Here is a 20,645-nt window from a genome sequence, read left to right as displayed (position 1 = left end):
ACATCCCACAGCCATGGAAACTGGGAGGTATTGACCTCTACTGGTGCAAGGGTTTTACCAAGCAAAATTTAGCAGGAATAGTAAAAATTATGACTTTTTTAAACTCTTCCAAACAATTACAGAAGGAAATGAGAACTTTCTGTGTCATTGTGATGTCCTGCTTGTTTCAGTAAAAATTTGACATGAATGTTTTATTTCATTTCAGGATTTTTTTCTGATTTCCTGATTTTGCCTTGTCTTTGTTTACTTATTTTTCCTTCCATTCTTAGAGAATTTGCAGAGTTTAAAAAGAACACATGCACACAAGGGTTTGGAAACTGAGAAAACAGATAACACTTTTTTCCATCTGACTACCTTTTCCAGATGTTTTTGAATGGGAACAACCAACCAGGCAAAAAAGGCCTTGAATGCTAAATTAAAAAAAATCAGTGGGGGCAGGCAATGACAGAGGTGGAAAGGTGAAGAGAAGAGCCAATGGTTCCTAAGAGCAGGACATCTCACCCCAGACTGCACCTCCTCACCCTCCAACTGCAGAAGCAGAGGTTATTTGCAGGCTGACTGGCTCTCCTGGCCTTATCTCCTACCAAATCTTTATTTCTCAGAAAGCCTCTTTCCAGGCCCAAAACAGGTAGCAGGAGTCTCTGCACCCTGGTTCTCACTGGGCAAATGCAGGAGCTATGGCGGCACTGGCACAGCCTTACCGGTACCCTTGTCATGCCTCTGGGAAACACAAGACATACTTGCAAAAGCATTTTGCCTTAGGCTGGGAGAACCTATCCTCATCTTCCATAGTTGTCCAAGAAATGACAATGAACAAATGGCTCCCTGTCACTCGGTATTTTCTTATGGGTTTGCCTCCATGCGAAAAAGCTGCAGCATGACCTAGGGAGTGAAACCCGCCTGATTCTCGCAGGTTTGCACCCAATATTGCCATTTCCTCACTGCAGTAATCCAAGCTCCCCAGCCCTACGCCTCGTAACAATCCTGTCGCTCCTCTCACCGTGCCTCAAGAAGGGCCCCAAGCCTTCCCATGGAGCCCCGAGCAGGGACAGCCCGGGGGGTTTCCGCCTCCCAGCCGGCCATTTGAGGGGTCATTTCTGTCTGGAGCATAGGGCTAGGTCCCAACATACGCTGCTATGAATAAAAAAAGACAGGCCGCTAGTTAACAAATAACAAAACCACCACAATGAAAACATCTGCTTACATCCTTGGGGCGTATCATCTCTGGAGAGGACAAGCCTTGCTGCTGACTCAGCTGCAGCCCCGCCAGGGTGGCGAGGACAGGCCAGCCATTACCCGCGGGGCTTCCCGATGGCGATGGCCCTTCTCCCTCTGCCATCCCCGGCCTGCAGGGGCATGGCTCCCACTGGCTTTCCCTGCCCCAAGGCTTGGGTAGAGCGGTCGCTCTCTGCCGGCCTCGCTTCTTGCTTGTACAGGTGGGCCCGTGAAGGGCTGTGTCCACCATGTTGTGTTGACCGCCTGGGCCGGGCCCACCATGGTTAATGGCCAGAGGCCTTGCAGAGGTGCTGGGACACAAAATGACTTTTTCTCCTATGGCTGCTGTCCCCAGGAAGGGGAAAAGCATTTTTTTCATCATTTTTTAAAGAATTTTTTTCATCATTTTTTTCCCCAGTGCCTTCCAAAGGCCAGAGAGGCTCCTACCAGAGTGGCCCTGGGGAAAAAAACCCTTAAAGCCCAGCCCGGCTCCCCAAGGAGCGACATTCACCAGTGCCCTGCTGGCCGTTTTGTCCCGGCCTTATTTATTTGTTATGAATAATTACAGCTCCCCTTTCCCCTCCCCTCCAGCCCGGGCACAAAGCAGCCCGCTCCCCAAAAGGCAGCGGCATGTAAAAGTTTGTTGTCGCATCTCCATTAAACTGTACGCTCTCCGCCCGCCAGCAGTAATGCACTTCAGATAATTCGTTGACGCAATATATTTTCCAGGATAGGCTTTTGTTTTCTTTCTTGGCCGCTCACCCTCTTTCTGTGGTCAGTTTTGCTCATTTCTCTTGTAAGCTGTCTAGAGGCAGAGAAAAGGCTTTCAGTTTTAAGCAGTTTCCTTTTCAGTCCCCCTTTATTGAATTCCAACCTCCATTTTTTTTTTTTTTTTTTTTTTTAAGCATAGGGACATCATTTATCTTGGACTTTAAGTTGCAGGGGCCTTCAAGGGGCTTCTTTTTTTCTTTCCCAGCTGCATTTGTTGACACACAGTCAATCTGTTTTTTGCCTTCGTTCCCCCTCTCCCCCCCAGCAGGCCATAAAGTATCGACAGCTGTGCCCTTTATTAGCATAGCCATTTTAAGCACAACAAGGGGGAAGAGACTAAATATATTACAGCCATTACCTCTGTCAAAAAGTGACAATTTTAAAACATTTTAGCTTTTCACTGGGAAAGCCGGCAGCACAAAAGAAAGTGCTATAATTTTATTGTAAATGCTTTTTAAATATGGGTCACTTGGCCATAATCAATAGAAAGGATGGAAAAGTTCAAAGCTTGAGAACAGTTCAGGCAGATAGCAGAATTTTTTTTTTTTTTTTTTTTATAAAGGCTTGTCTTTAAAATATGCTAATTGGGGCAAAAATACAACAGTGAGAAGCATGCAAAATAAGATCTTGTTCCTGGCGGTTTTGTTTTCCGTACAGCTCTGTTCATGCTTTTCCCATCTACTTATAAGTGTGTTTTACAACTTGGATGGGAATTATTCCTCCCCAACAGGGTGTTATGAACATTTAGGGACTAAGAAAACAGGAGGGAATCCAGGCAGTCACTACTCTCTTCTCAAAAAGGAAAAAAAAAACCCCAAACCCTACTGTTTTTTCAAATGCCTTTGGAAGTGTGACGTGCCACAGCACTGATTTACCAGGGAAGATCACTTCTTGGGGATAAAATAATCATGAAGCCTTAGAATCCTGGTAGTTTAGGTTCACGTTTGGATTCTCACACTTGCTGGGTTTTTTTATGGCAGAAACTTCTATCTTAAACTTCCAGAATGAGAAATTGGTCTTTTTGATTAGACGGGGACTAACGCCCACAGTCAGCAACTGTTACGAGCTCTAAAAGGTAAAAGAGGGCTTACAGATGCCCCGAAGCCTGTGGATCTTGGCTGCTTTTGTTTTAATTTGTAATGGGTTTATCAGGCAAAGAGGAAGGGGCAATCTCAGCAGGGTTTATTTTGAATGGCTTCACCTTCCTCTCCATTTGTAACATCTGGAGAGAACTTGTAAGTCTTTTCTCTCTTATCTGTACCTCCCTAATCACAATTTCTGCTTGAGGTTGCACTTGGCTTTTTTAAATTTCAGAACATATGTAAAACTTGGCTTATACGAAGGCAAGCTGTTAAACAGGCTCCCAAAAGCAGCGCTGCTTTAACGGATCTATTTAAGCAAAAGTCCATGAAATCCCATGATATACAGTACCTATCAACTGTTGCGACGCAGCATTTGTCTTGTAGTGGTTTCTGGGGGCCCATATCCCACTGCACCAAGCACTTTCTGAATTTGCAGGAGAGAGCGAGCAAGTGAGCATCCTGCTCTGGGAAGAGTACGGTCCATGGCAAAGGGGAAATGGGAAGGAATTCTCACCACCCATCTTTTGGCAACCAATTTAGCAGTTAAATGTAACCAGCTGGTCTCCCCAGGCTCCCTCTGTAGTCGAGGGAGGGAAAGCAAAGCTCCTGCAGAGGGTCATTCAGTGCACCCAAATTAGCCTTACTTTGAATTGTCCTCTCTCTCATCTATGACTGGAGAAGGAGTTTGAAGAGACTACCCGGGTAATTTAGCCAGCTAAGATGGGTGGTCTGAATAATTCCTTCCCCACCAACCTCTAAAAGCCTGCCTAGGTACCCCACAGAGATTGGCATGCCGTCGGAGGGATCGATTCCCAAGCACGTCAGCAGTTCAGTAATCTCCACTCATGCCTGCTCTAGAGAAAGCCAGGATGCTTGAGGCGCTTACTTGATCCTGTTGGACCCTGTACCTCCCAGCCAGGACAGGGAGCTGACCTGAGCCACGTGCTGTCAGATGAGAATGTTGGACTGGTTGTGGTGATGGTCAGGTTTGGGGGATTTTTTTTCCCTCCCACCTGTCAGACTGCATCTGCTGTCCTCAAGCCTGGCCAGAGGCCACTGAGATGGGAGTAGCTGTGGGACAGCCTGGCCCTTAGATGTGTCTAATGGTGGCATTGAAAGTGGCTCTGGTGCTGCATTGACAGGAGACATGGCTGCTCCTACCTCCTTCCCAACAAATGACTTGGGTTCTTCTTGTGGGACCCCGTCTTCTTCATCCTCACAGAGCGAGGGACTGGGGCTCGCTCTCAGGAAGGAAAGCAAGACATGGGAGTATGGTGCATCTCCAAAATGAGGGACAGACACGTAGCAGCCAAAGTGTTATCCATTCTTGCAACCAAAGGCAATACCCTAATGAAGGCACAGCCTTCCATGGGGGCCAAGGAACAGGTAAAAGCAGAGGATTAACCAGACTCACCTGCAGACAGTGGTGCTGGTGGTGAGAGGAGGAGCCCTGAAAAACACTCAGCTTTACTGCGCATCGGCAATCCCCACCCTCTTCCGTGCCATGCAGCCACCTGCATCTCCCCCATCCGCCCGGCCACCCTGCAGCCTGTGCCTGCCCTGGTTACCCACAGGCAGTAGGAGATGGGCAGGGTGGCCTCCTCGGCCCCGCTGCTGCTGGGCAGGGCCTCCGCTGCCCTCAGGTCACCCCCTGGCAGTCGGGCTGAGGAAGGAATGACAGAGTATTTTTCCAGGCTCTTCTGCCAGCACTGAGCTGCCTGCGCTAGAGCCGCTTCCACATTCCCAGGCACACACAGCAGGACGATACGTGGCCAAGCTAAAAGAACATCACTTCCCCTCAAAATTCCCGGTCTAAATATTGCATCACTAGAGTAAGAACATGGATTTTGGAGAGAACCAACTTCAGGATGCACAAGTTTTTGCACAAAGAAATCAGGAAATCTTCCCTATCACTTTGCATAAGAGCTACCCAAGTAACTAAGTTGTTAACATAGCAAAGATTTTCCTTTGCCAGATCAAATTCTGCTTTTTATTTTTTTTTTGGGGGGGGGGGGTTGTTTGGTTGTTTTTTTTTTTTTTTTGAAAGGGAGCTCCTCCCTTGTTCTCCCACAAAAATAACTTCAGGATGCACAAGTTTTTGCACAAAGAAATCAGGAAATCTTCCCTATCACTTTGCATAAGAGCTACCCAAGTAACTAAGTTGTTAACATAGCAAAGATTTTCCTTTGCCAGATCAAAATTCTGCTTTTTATTTTTTTTTGGGGGGGGGGTGTTGTTTGGTTGGTTTTTTTTTTTTTCCTGAAAGTGAGCTACATCCTTGTACTACCACTAAAATCATCATTTTTCCGTACTTGGTCAGAAAAGACTCTGACCTGGGCAGCTGTTTAACTTGCTGCTCATCAAAGACCAGCAAAGTCTGGCTCTCAACTGTTTGAACAGTGGAACAGTCTTTTTACAGCCAGCCTTATTAAAGCACAGGATTTTATTAGCTGTTTTGTGGTAATAAGGTGAAGGACAATGTTGTGGAATGCTCCTTCAGGAGATTTGGGAGCTTGTATGCTTCGGGGTTTACTTTCCTCTTTTGGACGGGGATGCTTGGCAACCAGCTAACACGACAGCTTTGTAATAGTCTCTTCCTTAAAGTCACCTTTGACAATCAATTTTTCACCCAGGTAGAGGAAAATTACTGCTTGAAGAACTAGAAGAGAAATATACTGCTGCCCAGTTGTTCTCTTTTTTTAAAAAAATTTTTTAAGTCATTGCAGATCTTCAGGTCCTTGGAAACAGAGTCCAGATATAGGGTGAAAAATCTATTTTGGCCACACGCAATATACAGCAATGTTGTATATTCAAAACATCGAAGCTAATGTGGTTTTCCTCTTTGGCAAATTTCTTTAAAGTCCTGGTAATTTTCTCACAACAAAATTTTTAATGGATTGTAAACGTCCCTTTTTCCTGAAAACCACTTTGGGGGCACATAAAGTTTCAATTAGCATTTGAGAATACCCGCCAGGGAGTTTTCATGAACATTTAAACAAATAAGTCTGAGCTATTTTGCAAAAGAACAAAGTATTCTGACAAATTTCAGCCATTTCCCATCATCTTTTGTTTCATAACTCTAATGGGAAACAAAGAAAAGCAAAGCTTCCAAATCAGTGACGAGCTTTAATGAGAACTGTGTTACTTCGGACTGTGGGTGCCAAAATAAAGATTGAAACACAAGGTTTTGTATTTGGGACTGACTGTGAAAGGCTTTTTGGGAACGAAAGGGAGACATCTCCGAAACCTGCTGGCTAACACCTTTAGAGTCACCACCAGAAAATCTATTGCCATTTTACTCAGACAAGTTCCTTTTTCCAATTACACTATTTTCTGTGTCAGCTATACTCAAATGTTTTGGAGAAAAAATGAAAGCATGTATGTATACAATCAAACACTATTATTTCATATAATACAGAATAGCTCATACCGCATGGGATGTAACGCACCAGTCCAATATGCAGATGACGACTCTATCAGAGCTACTGCTAGCAGAGGCGGCAAACCTTTCATGGCTCTCCAGGCTTCAGGCTGCCAGGTATTAAAGCGTTGCAGGTTGCAGCAGATTCTCACCGTCGTGTCTGAACAGGAACTTGGGCCGCTTGTTCAAATGCAGACGTGGCCCCGCTGTGCTCTATTGGGGAGGAAGGAGAGAGCATTCCCCAAACTGGTCAGGCTCGATGACCAGTTTGCCAGTTTAAATAAGGTTCAGTTGCCCAAGCCCCCAGTTCTGGAGGTTCAGCTTTGAAAATAAACTCGGGAGCAAATCTGAATGTCACAGTAAACAAACAATTCCAGAGAGGTGTGGTTTGGGGTTTTTTTTTAAACCATCAAATACTCACTTTACTTTCTTCCGGACTCCCAATCCAAGAGATATCTTAACACCCGCATGGTTACTTTGAGGAGAAAACGAACATCATGTGGCACGCAAGGAAGCAGAGGCACTGTTGTGTTGGAGGAAATTTGTGCTAAGACTTTCCCAGATCTCCAGCCGGTGCAGACCTATGTTACATTTCAAAGACAAGCCAAAAGTCTTGCAGCACCCTTTCCACAAACTGTGACCGTGGAACAAGGGGTGCTTTGGGATACTGCACTAGTGGCAGTTACTAATTCACCTAGATCAACCTGCACACCCACTACAGGCAACCCAGTTATGAAAATCACTCTTGAGGATTCAGGCAGAACCTTCTATGCTTGGTCTTCATTTTTTTTATTTTTAATTGAAGCAGCATCTCACGTCTGTAAAACCTACTACAAGCACGTATTTTCCAAGACAAACTAAAGAACTGATTATCACGACTATGGCTGCCCTGTCGTGATAATCAAAAAATGAAGACCACACGCTACAACTCGTAAAGCAACAAATTAAGATTTTGCTCTTTTTCATGCTCTGTACTCCTCCCTCTATAGACAACCCTTAGAGAAGCCAACTGAAAGAACTGCTTCTCCAGCCCCCAGGAGCAGCCTCAGCTGACACCAGGACAGGACTCAACTCCTCATTCCCGGGGCTAGTTAAATTTTGCTCCTCATGGAAAGTTCATAAATTCTTTGCACTTGCAGTGCTCTTAACCCTTGCCTGTGCTGGGCTCAGAGTAGTCAGTGGATGATGCTAAACCCAGAACTACATTTTTGAGACCCAGCTTAGGTGCAGCTAAGCATATTTTCTGCTCCCGGACAACTCCTCCCTCCCCCTTTTGGATCCATACTGAATAGGTAGGATTATGGTACTATCAATACATTGACTTGTTTTGCTTTAGCTATTGCTGTGTGGCAACAGCAGCTGGCTTCCATTTCCCCCTAGGCAAATTGTGACGCTCCATGTGGATGCAGCAGTCAACGTAGCCCAAGTCAAGTCATAACCCAAAACATCGATTACTTTAATGTTCAGAAAGGTCCCTGCTTACAGAAATGTATGGAATTAATGTCCCTAAATTCCCTTGTTTGTTTGGTTGTTTTTTTATTTTAAAAAAAGGGCATTGCTATGGCTGGGCAGCGTCCTTTGGGAAAACAAATTTACTGCTGAGAGGACAGCAGCGCACTACTTCTTTTTAGTCCTTTCGGAAGACTAGGGAGATCTGTGGAAGCTCCTTGCATGAGAAACCACAGCACGATTCCATACCAAAGCCTCCTCTTACGAGGTCTTTCAACACCAGCTCCCTTAGTTCAGGGAACCAGTGTCAAGTTGTAGGAAACAAACTGGAGAACATTCACCGGCCCCTGAAAGGTTCACCAAGAAAGGCACATGTATGCTTCTGAGCACAGAAAAAAGGAATTATAAACTAGGACATGTAATTCATCTAGGAAAAACACACAGAGAAAGAAACCAAGCAGGCAAAGAGGCAACAACAGTAGTGCAGCACGCCTAAAACTTTAATCTTTGTCTTTAAAGAGTACAGAGTTGAAAGTGACACTTCCTCTTCCTTCCCACTTCCCCATTCTCAATCCCATCGCTTCCTAAGTTCTCCCTAGAAGGAAGTATTTCTTTGTTGACAAGTTTGACTTCCCTTCAAGTGAGGCATACCCATTTATCTCCGAAAGTAGGCCCCAATTCAGTAAAACACTTGCACATGCACTTCGCTTTAGTCCACTCCCATTCATGGCATCATTTAAGTGTGCGTACTTGAATGCTGTTTTGAATAGGGATGGTTTTCCTTAACTAAAGACGGGAGCTGGGGTGGTGGTATATTCGTGTGGTCTTAATGGGGGAGGGAGGACATACGACATACATCATCTTGTTCCCAGTTTAAAGGTAATTTTAGCAGCAGTCAGGGACTGACACATTGGTAAAACCTTAAGCAGCAGCTTAACCACAGAAGAGTGTAACAGTAAGAAATCCAATGACATTTTAAAAAGGGTGGCTCTGAAATCAGTGCTGAACACCAGTTAAAGCAGCTTCACGAGGTCAGTTGGACTTCTAAGTTTAAACACCCTCTGCTCCTAATGCCATTAAGCAAACACACTTCTTCAATTACAGTTTTATAAAGGGAGAGACTGGCAAGACAATCCAAAGAAAATAAAATATCAAGAATGGGAAAACCTACAGAGTTCAGAAAACAGGATTCTGGAAAATTAAAGTGTTTGTATTTTATTTTACATTGTGGGCTTTCACTTTTTATCCCTTTGAAATCTATTTGGTTTTAAATTATAATAAAGATTATAAACTAATAAATTGATATGTTCTTTAAGCAGACATAATAAAAATTCAGACATTACACCACAGGACCCATCTAAATATCCCAACAATAGAAGAGTTAAAGTGAGGCTGGCTAATGTGAGGATAAAATGCCTAGATAAAAGATGTCGTGGCTCTAAGGAAAAGTGTGGATTAGAGGAGGAGAACTGAGAGTAAAGCAGGTGATGCTTTAGTCTGAATCTGAACTGTCTTGCTTGTTGGTATGGTACTGGCTGACTGCTTCTTCCAAAGGAGCCATTGTACCATCCGGCCGCACTCCCATTGGTTTTATAAGCTCATCTCTGTAAGAGATTTAAAAAAAGAATATATATTAGCATATGCACACATATCAATTCACACGTGTATAATACAGTCACATACAGTATACGCTTTAGCACATAATGAGCCTTTAAAAGGAAGTTACTTCTGCTAAAGCCCTCTGTTTTGAAGAAAGAGGAACAAAAAGCCTTCCAAAATAGGTGGGAGGGGAAGAGCAGGACAGATAAAGACTTCATTCATGTAGGCCAACCCTACTTAGCCAATTAAAGTCACCATGAAAAGTCAGTGCCTAATAGGCTCAAGACAAGGAGCAGGTTCACTGTTTTAGATACACAAACTAGCTTTTCTTCTAAGAGTTCTCCGACAGCCATTTCTTCCTAAAATTTCACCTGCCGTTCTGGCCAATATATGCCCAGGCAATTAAGACAATGATTTGATACATATTCATCTTGTCGAAGGAAATAAATCAGTAACGAGAACAGAGTCTGCCTACACCAGTACGAGGGGTGTGTAAGTACGTGTTGATTCGTTTAAAAAAAAGCTGACTGATTCTAATACTATTGCTTTTGTTTGTGGCAGTTTAATTACAGGATTGACAGCCATTTTAATCTCTTCAAAGCTCCAAAGGCCTCTCAGCAGCTAATCCAATTATATCTACTCCACAAGCTACAGCCTCATCTAAGAGATGATTAATTATTGATTAAGCCAATCAAAAAGTATTAGCAAAGATTTATTTAATCCTTACTTTTTATCACCTCATTTATATGTGGATTATGGCAAAAGCTGTAAGGGCAAAGATAACATTTTGATTTTCTGCTGAAGAAAAAAAATAACGGAGAATACCTCTAAATATTCAGGAGTCACCTTAAATAAAGGAATGGAGGCTTGATGTCAATTTACCCCTCGCTTGAAAGGCAGCCCAGTAAAACTGCCGATTTAACACACATATACCACCCTCCTGAGTCACAGACAATAAAACTCCATCACTCAGTGGGGAAGCAAAGGCATTTCACCAGCTCTCTGCCTGGCCTGCACTCCTACCTTGGCTGAAAAAAAGGGACAGAAATTGCTTGTACGCAGCTGGCAATCCAGCCTCAACGCAACCACAGGAACAGCAAGAAAGGCAACATCTGAATTACATGGCATGCGTGTGCTAGATACTGCACAGTCAAGCAGCGGTTAAATTAAGTCTCCAAGAGTCATTTTTGCTCAGGAAGAGCAGAGACCAGCAAGGGAAATGCAGCTCTTCGCGCAGATGTGGCAATCGGATACTACAGTGATAAGGTCACAAATTCCACTGCCTGCGGCATTTCAAAATATGAAAAACTGGACCTGGAGAAACTGCTGTGGTTTGGATAAGCGGGTCTGGGTGGGAAGCTGGGGGCCAGGGAAGGAGGTTTGCAATGACCGCACTCGAAGAGCACAGGCCGGACTCTGCCTCTGTGTGTGTGTGTGTAAGAGTAGGATCTACCTTTAAATAGACCGGAGATAAGCTTGCCATACTTGAGGACTGACAGCAAGTCTTCTTCCTTCAGGCAATGCGATCTATAGTATGCAGATTCTGCCCAAAGGAGAGCACTCTTAAGTTTTCAAGTATCTGCTGGAGATGTATGTGAGAAGAGATCAAAAGAATACTCAAAATCAGATTTGAAAGGCCTTTAAAAAAATGAAGATGGCAGGTCTAGCATCCAAACAGGACCAGAACCCTCCCTTGCCTACTGTAGGGGTCCACCAAAGGCAAAGCTGGAGCACTTCCGAGTTACGTCTAATAGCAAAGACTTTTTTTCACAGGAAAACCCTTTATACATCTAAGGCCTTTTTGGCTTTTAAACACCATAATACAAAACAAGCGTCCTTTGAAATCTGTCATCAGTCTTGCAACAATTCTTCAGTGCCACTCACTCAAGTTCAAGCGCTAGCAGTGATCTAATACTCTTAACTTTTGGAGAAGAGTAACCTGAAGAGTAAGTCCTTGCTCACATTTTTTAAGTCCTAAAAGTAAAAATGTAGCCACAAAGAACGAAATCACCTTTGCTTGCACTCTAAGATCAGAGGATCCTAGATTTTTGTTTTAAAAACCACAATGCATACTCTTAGGTTGCAACTTGTAACATCGCAGCCACAAGTCACAGAATCACACAATTTACTAGTCATTTACAATTACCAATAGGTAAGAAACAAATTATAATGGCTAGTAAAGCATAAAGAAACAGTTCAAGAAAAAGGAAACATAGGAAAACAAGGTCCCAAGCTCCCCTCACGTGGGGACCTCCCTCTCCTCGCATAAGGAATAGCTCTTTCTCTGCAACTTCCCTTTCGTGCTTCACTTTCACATCCCACTACACGCACTCCAGAACTCGACAGAAACTTTTTCTCTCCTGGTGAGTCACCTGCGGAGACACTGAACACCAGATGCAATAGACAAGACACATCCACACGCACAAGTCTTGGTCTGTGGTTTTTGTGGGGGTCTTCTGGGGACAAACGCATCACGTTTCACTTGACAATGTAACGTAGAAGTCTGAGTCACTGAAGCGCATGTGTATCTTCTTTCACGACGTTCAAAAGCCTGTTTCCCAGCTCGCTGTACTCAGTTCAAAGTGCACCATTCTGATCTGTGCTGTACTGCATTTGAGGTTCATTCCCAATGCATTTCCTCCTCTCTGGGCTTTAACTATGAGCTAGGCTAATCTCGCATTTTGTAGAGTAACAAGGAGGGTTATCAATTACCTTTCTGCTCCTGCAGGAGCTTTCTGCTTGGCAAGTCCTTGAACAGGATGAGTGATGGTTGTTCCAAGTTTGCTGTTCTTTCTCTGTATTAGGAGGCTGAACTCCATAAATCCTTCCTCAGACAAATGCTACTCAGTAAAACTGAACTGCATGAAGACAGAAATATTCTAGGGCACCAAAAGAAGAGGTAGGAGGAGAAGCAGGGATCAGCCTATTTTTTCTTAACCATAATCTAGTTGTAAAATGGTGTAAGACATGGCATCCTTTCACCGGTGAAGACTCCACTGCAAGCTCTGAACACTAGGCAAGCTTACTCCTGTTTTTCAAAGAGGAAAAATAGAGGGAGATGGATGAAAAGATCTGGGCTGCCTGCAAAGCCAGCTTCAGAATTTTGGAAAAGCTATCTGCTAAATAACAGAATATTGGTTAGGATTGCAAGAGGCGCCACTCTGCTAACTTCAGTACGACACAAGAGCCCACTGAGCTGATCCTTACCTGGTATGAATGGCCTTGGCGCTGCCAGCCTCAGCAATTTGCCCATTTAGCACTGGCTGCTTAGAGGCCTCAACTGAGCTTTGACAACTTGGGCTAGCCGAGGATGTGCTTACTGTCTAAGGTGAGATACAAGGTGGCAAGGGAAGCACCAGAAACTGGCACGTATAGCCAGAAACTGGATATTTATGGTACATCTCTAGGGCAGAAGAGAGATCACTTCAGCCCAGTAGGTGGCAGTGGGAATACTCCTGTATCCATGAAGATGTATACAAGTACACAATGTGCACATTTATACATATTTGAACATCCCTATGTGACCTCCTATATACTCAAATACACCTTCTTGCAACATTCTGTTTTCTAATCCAAACAAAGCATTCTATTCAAGTGTACTTAGAAACACACCATAATTAACCAGTTGGAAAAATGCATTCTCCCCTTCCACTTCCAGATCTCCCAAGAGTCCCTTCAAATATATCTATACAAGTTCTAGCTTCCTGCTTGCCATTTAGCTTGATAACGACCCAAAAATCATTCCCTTGTTTTGAAGGGTAACTCTTTCTTGTCTGCTCTATGTGCTATAGGGCAGTATTGACACATGGAATTAATGACGGTGTCTGTAATGAAACAGCCATCATGTAAACACCAGTCTGCTCCTTTGATAAAATGGCATGTTAGGGACCTATTCACCTCCTTATAATTGAGGGCTACATAATAGTTCCGATCCTTTCATGTAACATTACTTTGTTCTATGATTAGAAAGGGGAGGGAAAAAAAAAATCTACGTAACATTGCCTTCTTCATTCATCCTATGATTAATTTTGTGTTTTTAATGAGTATGGTTGCTTATTTAGACAGGTTCTCTTACATACTCGTTTTGTTGACTTCTGTTCAATGTACAACAAAACCCGAGCTGTGATAATTGGAGACCATTTCATCAGCAAAAGGATTCTTGCTATTAATACAAGGTTGGCTTGGAAAAAACATCCTGACATTTTAAATTAGTCAATTAATATACAATTCTACCTACCATTTATAATAGAAAAAAATGTTAGCATTTTTTTCCAGACATTTTAATTAACACAGAGTATTTCCAATAATCTGTGATATCAACAGACAGAATATCCTACAACACTGATTTAAGGTGGCTAACGATATTTTGCAAAAATGAAAGATTGAGTTAAATCTTTTTGCAGCTTTGGGGAGTTTTTCAAAGCTCAGAGCTGTGCATTACATACAGAGGATGCTAATTTACAGTCACCAAACAATTCTCAATGAATCAACAAGACAGTATTGACCCTTACTGCAGACAAAGCCCATAGAGTTACTTCAGGGCCAAGTTCAGGCATCCAGCAAACTATGTAAGTAACATCAACATCTCCTAAGAGCTGCAGTAATCAAGAATTTTTCATATATATACGCATATATATGTAATGATTTTAAAAAGTAATCTCATCCCACCAAATTTGAGCAAAATATTAATTTCTATAAAAGCTTTTGTAGAACCCAAGTCTATGTTAGAATATTGGGGCAGGGTTCACAAAAAATATTCAGCTTTCCTACATAAATTTCGATAAAACAAAACTGGGTGATTAACTTTAATCTAGCCTTGTAGATGGTCAATTAACTCATGAAGAGGCCTAAACGCCAACAACCTAACAGAAGAGAAAAACTTTAGAAGACCTGAAATGACCAAAAGCATGGATCAGTTTTACATCACCTCAAATCAGTTTCAATTCATCAGTGCCAATGCTGAAAATAAAGAAAACCTGGAGAGCAAAAATCCACTGGCATCTTATGGAGCAAGGGAGAAAATGCCACTTTATTACTTAAGAGTTTCAATAAACCTGTGCAGAGGGTACAGTGTAAACAGCAGCTGTTAATGAAGGCTGTAACTTTTCAGTGAAGTAATGCTCCTTTGCAAATTTGTTTTCTGGGTTCAATCCATCAACAGGTAGCTTTTCAAAAATGATAGAGCCAGTCAAAGCCAAATCTAGAACAGCCCAGTGACAGACTGGCCTGATTATCCTCATCCATCAGGAAGGGGAACAAGTTTGGCAGTCCTTCAACTTTTTTTTTTTCATACCTTCCTTCATTAAAAGCATGCTAGCTCTTTAAAGCTGAGCTTCCATTAACTGGGACAATAAAAGTGTCCTAAGCAAACCGGTTTTGCTGTACACCACACAAGTTCACTCTAAGCTCTTGTTAAAGTTACACAGATGAAGTTACATAAATTCATTCAAGATTAGAAGAAGGAGCTGTTGGTTCCCTGTCCAGCTTCCTTCCCTCTTATAAGCAAAGCCCTGCATGAAACGGAAGCTGCTCTGTTCATGGTGTATGTCCCCTCCTATGGTGACAACAACAAAGACCAGCAGAAGTAGGAAACCTGCCACCAGCAGTCTGCCTCAAAGCAAGATTCAAAACCCAGAATCCATTCAAGACTCCTATTAAAGCAACCTCCAGTTTAAATTTGTAGGTTGCAAACCAAAGGAAAAAAAGTGCATTCCACTGGTAGATTTAAGTCTCTGAAAATTCCCAGCACTGAAGGGTTCAAGCTGGAGGCAGAAGTGTTCAATTCCAAAACCAGGCAGGGACTTGCACTACTATCAGCACATTACTAACTCTTTCTTCTTGTATACAAAACTGGCAGTTTCCCGTAATATTTAACACCTGCAAAACCCACAATTGCGCTCAATTACATTCATTAAAAACATCTCACAGCCTCCCAAAATTAAGTCTTAACTTTCTTTTTCCTTCCTGCCAGCATTCCCCTCACCACCCCCCCTCCCCCCCCCAATTTTCAATTTCCAGTAAAACAAGAAGGGTGGGAAGAACAGTCAAGTGATTTTATTCATGTTATCACAGCACCTAAAGGGGGCACTCAACCACACTATCCCGCAGTAATTGCTATACTAAAAAACAAACAAACCAAACCCTTACAACAAAGAACCCCAGCCCTGAAGAGTTTGCAGTCTAAGGACTACAGAAAAAACTGCAGGTGGATGCAACGGACACAGAGAGCCCAAGGTAAAAGTAATGCTACGGGCCAAAAGGATCAGTAGTGACACCGCGCACCAGCTGCTTAATTACTGTCAGGCTGTAGCAGGCAACACAGCAGGTGTCTCCTCCGATCCTCCAAACTGAAAAGGCTCTTATGCTACAGTAACGCCATTTGGACTTTTTGTGTAACTGCTATAGTGATAGCAACCGACTTCTCTTCAGTCTTAGTTTATCTCCGGTCTCAGTCTTCCTTTTAAGGAAGTTTTAGACCATTTAAGTCATTTTATTGTGGTATGCCCAACCCTCAGCATCTTAATTCTCCAGCTTACATAGCAATCATTCCATTTTACATACTAGTAGTTCAGTTAGGATTACATGTGCGTTGCATTTTCTTCTCTTTATTAGAAAGACTGTAACATACTACACTTGCTTCCTATGCAAATAATGTGAAAAAGTTTACAATTACTTCACTGGTAGTCTCAGATCAGTTGTTCGGAGATCCTTCCCTGCTTATAATTCAGTCTCTGTCAGCTAATAAAAGATCCAGATTCTCCTGTATCTTTTGCTGTATTCCTAATCTTTAATACAGATGTAAAAATACTTTGTTTGCTGAATTCCTCTAAGTGTATCTTGTTACTTGAGTATCTACAGGCTCTCAGAAAACACAAACACGCTTCTAGCTGCTGAGTTTTCCTATGTTTGAAGAATGATCCGCTTATATATTTACTTAAATTCCTACAGCTCACTTGACTGGTAAATTAGTATTGCATTAAGCGTTCCTCAAGAGTGTAAAACTTCACTTACATAGAAAACAAACTACAAGCAATCACTCCAATATGGCTACAAGTATGGAGGAAGAAAAACCAGTAAATTCTAGGCATATTGAGTCAAAGAGAAAAAAAGCTATAGCTAACAGCACAGGTCTGTTCCCTTTTTGTACACAGAAAGTTATAAAATAAAAATCAACTTTCTTTATCAACAGCATACACCTTTATGTCACATTAAGCACCATTTTCTTTCATGGCATTATCTCAGTCATTTAAACCAAATTATAAAGGCTCATTTGTAATCCAGTTCACACTTATTCTAATAAATCCACAATAATTCTTAATTGTAAATTCCCTTTTAATTGCTCTATTATATAATCCATTGCTTCTGGTGACAACTATTTTCACACTGTATTTGTTCTTCATACAAGCAGCAGACATAAGTAGTTACCATGAGATACTGCTTGTTGACTTGGGGAAAATGAGTGCACTTGCCTTGGGCTTGGGTTGTGTCCCATACTTTAAAAGGAGAAATTCTTTTCATTATTAGCAGCCTATCCATTTAGGAGGCAGGTCCCCTCACCACCAGATCTTCCTGATTCTGTCCAATCCTCTCCAAAAGAGGTTTCCTCTGAAGTCCTGTTACATATCACTCTTTTCTTTGAAGTGCTAAACATTTTTCTCTGCAGTTAAAGTGGTCCTAATCCTGCAAAGAAGTTGATTATAGCACTATTTTGAAGCACTAGACCTTAGTAAAGAGCCAGGATATGAGCTGCCTCTCTCAAGAGCAGCTATAATAGAATACCTGGAAAGTTTATCAAACATGTTGACAAGCTTCATAGCTTCATATTCTTTTTGCTCTTCTGTCATTTCATCCATCGGATTGGGCATTGGTTCTTCTAAGTGACCAGTGATAAGGTTAATGCTGGAGGTGGAAAAATAATACAGTTTACATTTCTATAGAAATACGTATGTAGATCATCTATCTTTTTGACAGGAGGAAAAAGGAACACGCTATCAGAAACCAAGACTAACACTGTCTGAACTGCACATGGAAGTTTTTACTGTGAATAGCCAATGTTCATATTTATACCTTTTTATAGCCTCTTCCCGTGAATCATGAGATTATCGTGTTGATTCACTGTCTTAATTTCTTGTTAGCTACTCAGATGCACATTCCATTAGTATTTGTTGTGTTATAACCCATACACAAGCAGTTTCAAAGCAGGGGAATAATGATGGTAATAATGACAATGTCATTAGTAATAACGACATAGATGGGGAACAGAATGACAGATACATGCTTGCAACTAATTCTGTACAGACTTAATTTAAAAAGCATAGACAGATTCCAGTTACATTTTCGTATTTGTGAAGAACCATTGAATTAGTTTATTCTTCACCTCCCACAATGATTTTTGCTCAAACCAAATTAAGGTTACTTTGAGAATTTACAATGCCAGTTATATTCAAGTGAATGGCGATACAGAAATGCTAAGTAAAAGAGCAAGTAAGCAGTTTTAAAGCACACTTTCAGGGTAGATTACCTTTTCAAGCAGTTTAATCACAAACATTTAACAGCAGTACAGAAAATAAGATTCATAAAGCAATGGACAATTGTCTTGAATGCTTTATTTAAGTGTCATCTTTTATAAATAAATAATGTCATACTTTTACTTATATGAATATAACTGAACATTAGGCTTTTGAAAGAAGAGCAGAGACAAAAGAGCGAGAAAAAAATATCCTGAAGTGCAGAAATAAAAAAGAAACCTCCTGTTTTAGCATTCTTTTCTTAGCTTTATAAGCAATATAATTTCTGTAACTTCTACATTTAATCCTGTCTTTAATTTTCGTTCCTTAGTAAGAATCTTTCAACGAGCCATGATCCCCTGTCATATACTGAATCGGGTGTGTGTAACTCAAGGAAAACAGAGTAAAGCAGAAAAATAACTTGCTTCAGATGCCCACTATCAACAATTTCAGAACCTACTTAAAATGGCTTCAAATCACAGATGTAACGTGACAAACTGAAACCTTTAACACCAAATCAATTACAATTAATAAAAGTCAACAGAGTGTCTATACAATCACTGAATCCTTCAAACAAATACATTGGATTCCTGAGGTGTGACTTCTACAGAAGTTATTTTGCTGCTTCCATATTTACCTATGTGACTTACTAGATTTTTTACCAGGCAATCTGACTGACTGAAACTAGACCTACTGGTTTGTTCCTTTTTTACAAAGTCACACTTAAAACCTTAAGCCGCATTTGACACCTTTATTTTCTGTGTTACAGAGATATACCCCACAAACAATAGTTGTTAGTTTGGCAAATTCATGTGAGCTCCTGGAAAACACGGGGCAAAAGCCATCCTTGATAAGTTTATTACTATATTGTTTTTTCTAAAATTTGCTCAATTTGTTAAAAAATCTGTTTTCATACTTGAATTTTAAACAGTTTTTCAGACTCACAGTCTGCAAAGAAAGGGTCCCACCTGAGAACTCCCTCAAACTTCCTCATAGTGATGACGATGCAAAAAATTCCTTTAGCTTTTTTGCTATGGACTTGCCGCCTTTCTATGCCTACTTACATCTCAACCATCTAATGACCATATACAAACTGCAGGCTTCCAGCTTTTGACGAACCTGTGAAGAAGGTTCTCTTTATTCTTAATGCCTCCAGTAAACTGCTCTTCAAAACCTTTTTGGCCTGCTTTGTTACTCTTTTACAGTATCATCTCCAATAGCCTCCTTTGCTCTCATTTAACAATTCCAGCTTTTTAAGTATCCATTTAAATGGAGAACACATTGTGTACTCTGAACCTCTAAAACGCATCTTGAAACTGCTCCTAGACCATCCACAAACATTTCTCATTTTTGTTCCTTATTTCTTTTTAACAAGTTTTTATTTTTACATAGTTTACTGAAGTTAAATCATTCTCATACTGATTTTCTTTTTTTTTTTGCAGCCATCTGACTATATGATGGTCACTGTTAGAGGCTGGTTTCTCAAGAAGCAGACCATGAAGTCAACTGGAGACCGTAGTTAATATAAGCACATGCAATTCCAGAACTGGCCTCTCTGGAAAAGGTGAAACAAAAAAATTACGTCAAAACATCTAAATTGCAGTAGGATATGCAAAATTGAAAATGATACTATACTTTGGCTTTGCGGATTTGTATTCTTCTGTATCTGTATCTTCATCGTCTGAGTACCAATGATCTCCTCTTCCTCCTGCTAACAGGCCCCTTGCTGCCAGCAATCCTGCTGCATTACCATAGCCTGTATATTTTAGCAAGCTGTCAACTGCAAAGAGTGATACAGAAAATTACTCAGCTATATTCATCTACAAAACAAAAACCAGCACAGTGTTAAAAGAATTGAGTTACAGCAAGAGGCAAATATACTAATTACAGCAACACCTTATATAAAAGGGAGAAAAGTAGTAATTTTTACCTCTTTCTTTACAAAGAACAAAAAGAAATTCTGCTGCAATTTGCTTTACTCCAAGGTCAACATGTGTCATAAGGCGCACAAGCTTGTTTCTCACTGTTGTGCCAACTTCTGGACGATTAGATACATCTCTTAATGGAGGCAATACCTAGCAGCACAAAAAAAAGGAAACCCAGCATAGAATGCATGGCAATACCTATCCACTCCTTGCAGAAACCAACACAGTCAACAGGGGAAGAAAACACTGTAAGCTCTGCTCCTTCAAAAAAAGGAATAAGATCAACCCAGCTACGCTCACACACATTAGTAATGACTCTTGCTTCTTCACATACTCGGGCCTTCTGGTCTGCCATCCTGGGCAAAAGAGTACTCAGTCCCAAACATAGTTTTTAAAAAAAAGACAACTATTAGGAGTTTAAGAGCACAAATGAGTGTCCCCAAATAGTTGGCTTAACAGACGGCGGTAACTTCGTGTTCTTTGTTTCTTCTGTTTTGCTCAAATATCTGGCAAAAGCACTAAAAACACCAGCCGAAAGAAACTTACAATATTAACACGATGCGTAATTTATACAGAACAATGAATATACTTACAGTGAAAAAGCAGAAAAGGAAGTCACATTGCAAGTTCTACTACCATGAATTTCAAAAATCGACTCTATGTATACAGAGGAAAT

The 20,645-nt window shown here is 41.4% G+C and overlaps 1 protein-coding gene across 5 annotated transcripts in view; it reads right to left on the bottom strand.

Moving 5' to 3' along the window:
* Nucleotides 1-8,401: 8,401 nt before the first annotated feature.
* RIC8B (RIC8 guanine nucleotide exchange factor B) overlaps nt 8,402-20,645 on the bottom strand; it is a 35,373-nt gene continuing 23,129 nt past the window's right edge. For 3 of the 5 annotated variants that reach the window (XM_035889190.1, XM_035889191.1, XM_035889188.1), the window contains exons 7-10: nt 19,975-20,119; nt 19,680-19,824; nt 17,317-17,436; nt 8,402-9,542 (exon numbers count right to left, since the gene is read on the bottom strand). In XM_035889190.1, the coding sequence (XP_035745083.1) occupies nt 9,431-9,542; nt 17,317-17,436; nt 19,680-19,824; nt 19,975-20,119 (522 nt within the window). In that variant the 3' untranslated portion in view covers nt 8,402-9,430. Of the gene's footprint in view, nt 9,543-17,007; nt 17,218-17,316; nt 17,437-19,463; nt 19,600-19,679; nt 19,825-19,974; nt 20,120-20,645 lie in introns of those variants that run through there. The other 2 variants (XM_035889189.1, XR_004841290.1) reach the window with 2 other exon arrangements.

This window comes from Egretta garzetta, unplaced genomic scaffold, assembly GCF_000687185.1.
Source record: "Egretta garzetta isolate BGI_Z169 unplaced genomic scaffold, ASM68718v1 scaffold782, whole genome shotgun sequence".
NCBI classification, from domain to species: Eukaryota; Metazoa; Chordata; class Aves; order Pelecaniformes; family Ardeidae; genus Egretta; species Egretta garzetta.
This window is presented reverse-complemented; position numbering and strand designations above follow the sequence as displayed.